This window comes from Actinia tenebrosa, unplaced genomic scaffold (genome assembly GCF_029948245.1).
Source record: "Actinia tenebrosa isolate PJP-AT-01 unplaced genomic scaffold, QUT_ActTen_1.0 PGA_scaffold16__25_contigs__length_10494907, whole genome shotgun sequence".
In the NCBI taxonomy this organism is placed as follows: Eukaryota; Metazoa; Cnidaria; class Anthozoa; order Actiniaria; family Actiniidae; genus Actinia; species Actinia tenebrosa.
The window spans coordinates 8,043,851-8,051,957 of NW_028292576.1; the positions used below are offsets into that span (position 1 = coordinate 8,043,851).

Genomic DNA, 8,107 nt, shown 5'->3' on the forward strand with positions numbered 1-8,107 from the left:
CAATATTCTCGGTGTAAACCGAATGAGCACCGTTAATTTCCGCGTACCTTTGAGGAAGTGAAGCTTGAAACCACGTACTCAACTTACAATCAAGAAGGCAACGGAAGACTCACGAAGCTTGGCGTACTATTTGATATATAAAAGTCACTCGTTCGAGTGCTTCTACATATCCCAGCATTTGTTGATCGAGTCATATTCTCGTGCTATCATCATGACTACATCCTTCAAGATACTTTGCGTTTCCCAGTTTGTCATCGGGTTTTTGATGCTTGTGTTCGGCTTGGTCGATCGACTCAAGGTAAAACTCCCATACAGCTTCGTGATGTTTCCAATTTGGATCGGCATTTTGGTAAGGACTTATTTACCCGTTTCAAAAAAAGTTGTCATCACTAACGGCAATAGGCGATATGTCATTCCAACGTGGAAATGGTTTCGTTGAATACAAAGAAAACTTTATCAATCTGCTCAACGCTAAGGTCTTTGTTCTTGACGAGAATAAGAAGCAGAAACACAAGTCATTCCAGCCGAGGCTTCTTGGATCTTGCAATGAATTATACTCCTATATCGCTTTTCGCCTTTTGTCTATCGCCGTTGGTGACGACAACCTTTTTTGAAATAAGTATGTGCTAGCGAAATCTTTATGATATCAGCCTTTTTAATTTTATTCTATTTGCTACGTTTTTCCGAATAAACTATAGTGAGTAACATTGGAAATGAGTGTAATTTATAAATGTGCGCCATCAGTACAATTATGACTTTTTAAACTGAAAATGTATATCAAAACGTCATCACACATACATTTATTGGTTTACGTTACCGACACCAATAGTTCTTGACTCCGCTTCAACTCAGTTTTCGGCTATATCACTTTTTCACTTATTGCCTGCATATGATCGACATCGATAAGAAAACTGGCTTAAATTGTTATCTAAATCATAGTTATAAACCGAGAACCTAGTGGCGGATCCAGGGGGGGATTCGAAGGGTTCCACGGAACACCCCTTGAAGGTTCGATCTTTTAGGTAATAGAAATATGTCTTATATAAATTTTGCTTAAAAGTATCCACAAGGATAATGTTGAACACGAAATGATAAATATTTGGTGTTATAATGTTTAATTTACCTTTAAGTTCCGTTACTAGATAATAAATCAGGTGATTAGAGCCAATTTTTTTGTCAGACATCGACTAAACAAAAGAGAATTATACACAGTTTAAGAAACGGAACCCCCCTTTGAAAAATCCTGGATCCGCCACTGCGAAAGAGGGAACTTTATTTCACAGCATATTACGAGAATCTATCGAGATGAAGTAGAACGGTTTCGAACTTCAAGCGTCTCGAAAATCCTGAAATAATGAACCAATCGCAGTTGTAAATAAAGTACGTTAATACTAAAGAGGAAAAATAAATTGGGTTCGAAAACATCATTATAGGATTCAGCTATAACTATCAAAAAATGATTTCCGCTTTCATGCGCCATACATGGGGGAGGGGAGGAGGGTGGAAGGAGGAGGAAGTCTACGGATCGATGGTTACGCAAATAATTACTGTCAAACCAACCATGCGTTCCTATCAAGATTCAAAGATTCAATTTATTACTCGAAGTTGGATTTCCATCTTGCTTTGAAACTTGCATTCATGAAACAAACGTTGCAAATGAAAATAAAATAAAAATCATTTTTATTTAAGTCTAGTCGTTCTAGCGCATTCGCACTAATTGGGGACACTTTTCGCTCACGCGCACTACCACTTCATTCAATATTCTTTGACACGACGCTCAACTCACATGTTGAATGATTTTGAATTTGAATTCTGAGCTTAAAAGTTTATTTAGTTCTTTACAGATTCGACGTGAAAAGCTAAAATTATTTCTACACTTGTAGCTACCATATTAAAGTTTTGAATTTGTGTGGCGTTATGTTAGCGTTTTGTTCAAAATTCCTTTCACAAATGAACATTTTGATGTTTTGAAGTAAATTGGATTGAAATTTACAACCTTCGTTTCATTAATGCAAGCTTCAAAACAAGATGGATATAAAAATTCGCAACTGGGTACAGAACGTGGTTTCTCACTGTTACCCTCGATAGGAACGCATGAGCTGGTTTGACTGTAAGTCCGGATTTCGGATTCAGAGTATAAATTTTAACGGGAGCAATGTTTGGTCCGGATTTCAGTTTTTGCTCGTTTATAATATAGAATCCCATAGGTCATCGTCAATGCGCGCTCTTATTGGCTAGAGATGACGTATACAAGCGGGTATTTCTCGTGGAATCACCTGTTTTTGCCGAACAATAGGAGAATTGATTTAACTTAATACACCGTATGGTTTGTGATATTTAGAAACTGACGATATCAAACTTTCCACATAGAAAAGTTGTCGTTCCGCTCGAGCTGTTTCTTTTACCATATATGGAATGTACTTACCATATTAGGAAATTGGAATATAATTTTCTTCACTAAATAGGCGAATTTCTTGCTCAAAACTGCTCAAATTTACAGTAAATCGAGTGAAAACATCACTAACTAGTTAGCCATCTTGGTTTTGGCCGAAAAAAGACTGGAAATTGTGTAGGGGAGGGGAGCGTGGTTTGTCACCACAGGAAGCCCGCGAATGACAACAATTGTTTGATATGTTTCGGACGTTAGTCCTTCGTCGGAGTAAATGTGTTTGACATTTACTCCGACGAAGGACTAACGTCCGAAACGTCAGTTTCTAAACATCACAAACCATACGGTGTATTAAGTTAAATCAATTCTCCTATTGTTCGATTCCAAACACCGACGCAGTTAATTAGTTTATCTAGTCTCTACCATGTTTTTGCCGAAGCTGAATCGCATAACAAATAAGGGAATTCCACGGATGAATTTAGCATTAAATCTTAATATTTGTTCGTTATTTCCCATCAAAACATCAAATAAACGCGAAAAGTACTAAAAATGAAAGGAAGAAAGACAACTTTTTATAGTAAAATAAACGATATGTTCCCGAAAATTAGAATAACACAGGAACCCCGCGCTGGCTTTTTTTTTTTTTTTTTTTTCTTTTTTTGTCGTGTAAATCTAAAAACTCGTAACAATAAGTCTATATTTTCAATCTCTTCGCTTCTCGATTCGTGCGATATCGGTTTTCTTGTGAAATTCATCGTGGAATTCCCTCGTCAGCCAATGAATTTTACTATAAAAGCATCGTGCACGTGGTTCTTTACATGCAAACCAAAAAATTGCTGAAACCCAAACACGTACGAGGCAACTGTCAAACTATTTGCAAATTCGGAGCAGAAATTTTTTTGCGATCGACGGCGGATTCGGGCATTACTTTTCACAGAACGAGTATCGACGGATCATAAGCCTTTACGCCAAACCCTAGGAGCCATTTTTTGATACATATTTTTTAAGAAGACTCATCTATGCCGGCACTGATTTGTATATTGAAATGTATATTATTCCTCGTGTCTTTTTTGTGCGTGTACCAGGCCAGTCCTTCCTCCCCTTCACCTAGTTGATACCGTACAAATCAATCACTCAATAAATCCTTTTTTTTTACGATTTTCTTTTACAGGCGGCCATCGCTGGCTCTTGGGGCATCTTGATTGGAAATTACTATCAAAGAAGAGGTTTCCATGGGCCGAGCATGGTATGTATGCTACGTTAGAACCTAGGCAAGGTCTACTTCCATTGCTCAAATAAGAGTACGTACAGTGACACTGATGAAAATAGGATAAGTATCTGAGTTAAAACGCGTACGATGATCAGCTGGCTACCGTTCAGAGGACAAAGACACCCTCGCGCAAAATCGTTCACTGAAAAATATTTTACGAAAGCAATATATAATGGCTGCTTGTGTCTCTTCTCTGAGAGCTGTAGAACACTTGAAAAGGAAGACGCTTATAATATCAAACAAACTTTCTCTTATTTGTTTGGTGATCGATGTCTTCATCTTCCTGTTATAGTATATATCGTCATCTTCATCATCAGCAGATGCTCTACAGCTCCTAGCGTGTTTATATAAGCAGACATGCGTGTATTTTTTTATTTTAACAGTTGTCAGGGCTGAGAGCGATTAACATCGTATGTGCTGGACTTGCCTTCCTCTCATTGTACTTTTATGTAGGTACTTTATCAGCCTTAGCCTACGCAGATAATAATGTAGTGTCTTTTTATGCATCGCCGCACCCTCTCGAAAAAGGCATAACATCTGTGGTCATAATCCTTTCCGGTGCTGAGATGCTCTGTGGAGTTTGGTTGGCCTTGTTGAACAAAGAAGTAATGTTCCTGGGGTCTACGTCACCCATTCAACAACAGGTAAAACTGGTTTGACCTTATCTTTTACGCAGTTGGAAATGCATGCTAGTCAGTCAGTCCGTCAGTGAGTCCGTTAGTCCATCAGTCCGTCAGTCCGTCAGTCCGTCAGTCCATCAGTCAGTCCGTCCCGTCAGTCCGTCATCGTCAGTCCGTCAGTCCGTCAGTCCGTCAGTCCGTCAGTCAGTCAGTCCGTCAGTCAGTCCACTTTTCTTAAACTTATTATTTTTTGCTTAGGTGCCAGTGGCCATGAATTATCGTGAAGCGACACTGCCAGAGGTGAGCAAACTCGAAAAGAATGGGCTTTCGTCCTTTAGACAAAAGAAGGGATGGATGGATGGATGGATGGATGGATGGATGGGGGGGTGGGTGGGTGGGTGGGCGGGTGGATGGATGGATGGATGGATGGATGGGTGGGTGGGTGGGTGGGTGAGTGGATGGATAATAATAATAATAATAATAATCTTTATTTAAGCACGGTAACTCTATCAATATCAAGATAAAAAACTTAATGTTGCTCTACCTAGAGGCCGTAAAAACTATATTAACAAATGATAATTATGTAAAATATACAAATGCTACACTGATACAATAAATATACGATTGAAATAAGATAATAGGTTAATTAGATATATTTCGTAGAACTAAAACGATTAAATATTAGTTGTCGTCAGTGCAAAACCTATAGCTTTTTATTTTCTTTTTAAATACTTTTAAGGATCGTTCTTCTTTTAATGACTGAGGCAGAGAATTCCAAAGCCAGGCTCCAGTAAAAGCAAAACTATTTCTGAAATAGTCAGTTCTGGCTTTTGGAATTTGTAAATTTTTAGAAGAACGCCTTAAGTTGTAAGATTGAGTACCAATCTGGCTGGAAAACATATCTTTTAAATAAGATGGGACGATATCATTACGGATTTGAACATCATAATGGCCTTTTGTTGCAGTCTTTGTTCATTTAAAGGTATCCATTTGAGTTCATTAAAAATTTGACTCGTTCGTACGCTTAAATGCGGTGCGCCAGTAATTATACAGGCTGCACGGTTTTGTAGTTTTTGTAACTTGCTAGTTAAAGTTTCGTCGATACTGTCCCAAACTAAACAGCAATAGTTAAAGTAAGGCTCAATTATGTTCTTATAGATTTTGATTAGATAGGGCCTACTTAAAATTGGCTTAATTTTCTTTAACGTGCTTAGGTTACATGCAATCTTCTTTTTAATGTGCTCAACATGAGAACGCCAAGTCAGATTTTCATCAATATAGACGCCGAGACATTTTGTTTCTTTAGATCGTTTTAACGCGGTACCGTCTATAGTCAGACATAAGTCTGTGTCATCTAAAGTAGAAATTCTTTGACAAGAACCAATTAACATAAATTCTGACTTTACAGCATTCAAAGTGAGTTTGTTGGCACAGAGCCAAGAAGCTACATGTTCTAAGTCGATAACCATTTGATTATTCAGGTTATTAATTCCACAGTCAGAAAATGATAAAGTCGTATCATCAGCATAAAGCCTAGTTGTACTATAGTCGAGGCAACGCGGTAGATCATTAATGTAGATTAAAAAGAGAACTGGGCCCAAAATTGTCCCCTGAGGTATACCAAAAGAGATGGGATGGGCTTCGGAAAGTACTCCATTGATTGAACACTGTTGCGATCTGCCAGTCAAATATGACTGAAACCATTGTCGGACTGTGGCGTTAAACCCATAATATTCTAGTTTTGCTAACAATATACTATGATCAACGGTGTCAAATGCCTTCTTAAGGTCTAAAAATATCACACCATTGATCATTTTCCTGTCTATATTGAAGTACCATTCATTTGTTAGATCTAAAAGCGCAGTTAAAGTTGAGTGATAAGGTCTAAAGCCCGACTGATGGGTATCTAGTAAATTATGTTCGTCAAGATATGAAATCAGCTGCTCACAGATTAGTTTTTCAAAAAGGCGGGAGATAGCAGAAGTAACTGAAATAGGTCTATAGTTGCCTGGTTCATCTTGTTCACCAGATTTAAAAATGGGGGTGACTTTAGCCACTTTCCATTCCGACGGAAAAATATTTGTTTTAATCGAAAGGTTAAAAAGGGTAGTTAATGAATTACAGATATGAGGAGCTGCTGCTTTTAGAATAATATTTGGAATTTTATCAAGACCAGTTGCTTTAGCAGTATTAATACCTTGCAGAAGCTCAAGTACTCTAGAGGAATCGATCAAGCGAAAAGTAAACACATGGTCTACTTTTTTAACATAATCAGCGAAATTTACATTACTGGCACGTTTAGAATTTATTTCTGAAGCTAATTTACCGGCAATTTCTGTGAAATAAGTGTTAAGGACATTTGCTACATCCTTTGGATTAGTAACAGTATTTTGCACAGTCTGCCTAATTTCGCTGATTTCAACATTTTGTGATCTCTTGCCCCTGAGATTATGTATTGTCTTCCAAGTTTTCTTGGTGTCACGAGAGTGTTTTTCAATTTGATCTTGATAAAATTTCCTTTTCGTCTTAGTAACTAATTGATTAACAAAATTCCTCATCTTTCTATACTTAGACCAGTCTTCTGGGTCATTAGACTTCGTGGCCTTTTTCTTTAGGAAGTCCCTGTTATGCATTTCCTGTTTAACATTAGCATTTATCCAGGGAGAGGGTTTGTTGCGCACTTTTATCAACCTAGTGGGAGCGTGCTTATCAATAGTTTTTAAGAAGATTGTTTTCCAGCTTGCCCATGCTTCGTCCACGTTTTGGATGGATGGATGGATGGATGGATGGATGGATGGATGGATGGATGGATGGATGGATGGATGGATGGATGGATGGATGGATGGATGGATGGATGGATGGATGGATGGATGAGGCTTATAATATCAATCAAACTTTCTCATATTTGTTTGGTGATCAATGTCTTCATCTTTCTATTATAGCATCAGCAGCAGCAGCATCAGAATTTTCAGTTTCCTGGGGCGTAGATCAATTCTGGAAGTACGCCATAGCTCATTAACTTAAGCAGCTTTTGTAAGTTAGTATTTGTGTAAGTTAGAATTGTGTTTTTGGATAAAGCGGATTGTGGAGCCAAACTGACAAAGCACTGTACCCCTTCGTTCCTCTAACCCTTTTACACAGTTTCCTAGATATTATGAAAGTAAAAGAATTAAAGACAGATTGAATTTGAAAGACAGAATTCTAATGACGGAAAGAAAGAGAGAGAGAGAGAGAAGGAAAGAAAGAAAGAAAGAAAGAAAGAAAGAAAGAAAGAAAGAAAATTAAACAAACAACTCTATTCTGAGGCACCTGAATTGTCTTAAATGGCATCTCGTTTCAATTCGTCGTAATTAGGCAACTATTAAATGAGAATATAGTGTTTCATTGTCGCTTCCTTGCTAAACAATATTCGATTAATCGAAGCATAATACCAGTCCTATGCCGGAACATCTGGCGGGAACGTTTTTCATTAATGATTTGTAACGTCCTAGTACTTGTTTAATAGCTATAAGAATGACACGTATTAAAGCTGATATTTTATCCGTCCTGTTTTGTTCAATTTGGGATAATATCAGTTAACGAGCATCTGGATGTTCGCCATATATAACACCCACTTTTTTAACACCGATTTATTAGGAATAATTTCTTGGCGTTTTGACGAGTACAGCTATAGTTTGCTCTCCGAATGCGGTCCATCCAATCTAAAAAAGCATGTGATGAGGAATAATTTGTATAGACGGTACATTTTCTTAGCATGGAAGGATTACATTTAACCTATGATACCTACAATCTTATCTCAGTGTTAATTTCGAGATTTTACCATTGACT

At 37.6% G+C, this 8,107-nt stretch overlaps 1 protein-coding gene across 2 annotated transcripts; it reads left to right on the top strand.

The window, feature by feature from the left end:
- The first annotated feature begins 28 nt into the window (after positions 1-28).
- LOC116288217 (uncharacterized) lies at positions 29-7,819 on the top strand. 2 transcript variants are annotated; one of them, XM_089031261.1, is made up of 5 exons: positions 40-349; positions 3,561-3,635; positions 4,043-4,303; positions 4,538-4,579; positions 7,222-7,819. In XM_089031261.1, exons 1-5 carry the CDS (start codon positions 212-214, stop codon positions 7,264-7,266), a joined length of 561 nt encoding a protein of 186 aa, XP_088887387.1. In that variant the 5' UTR covers positions 40-211; the 3' UTR covers positions 7,267-7,819. The 2 variants fall into 2 exon arrangements, with proteins under 2 accessions (XP_031550845.1, XP_088887387.1); XM_031694985.2 differs by lacking the exon at positions 4,538-4,579 and having other exon boundaries at positions 29-349.
- Positions 7,820-8,107: the final 288 nt, after the last annotated feature.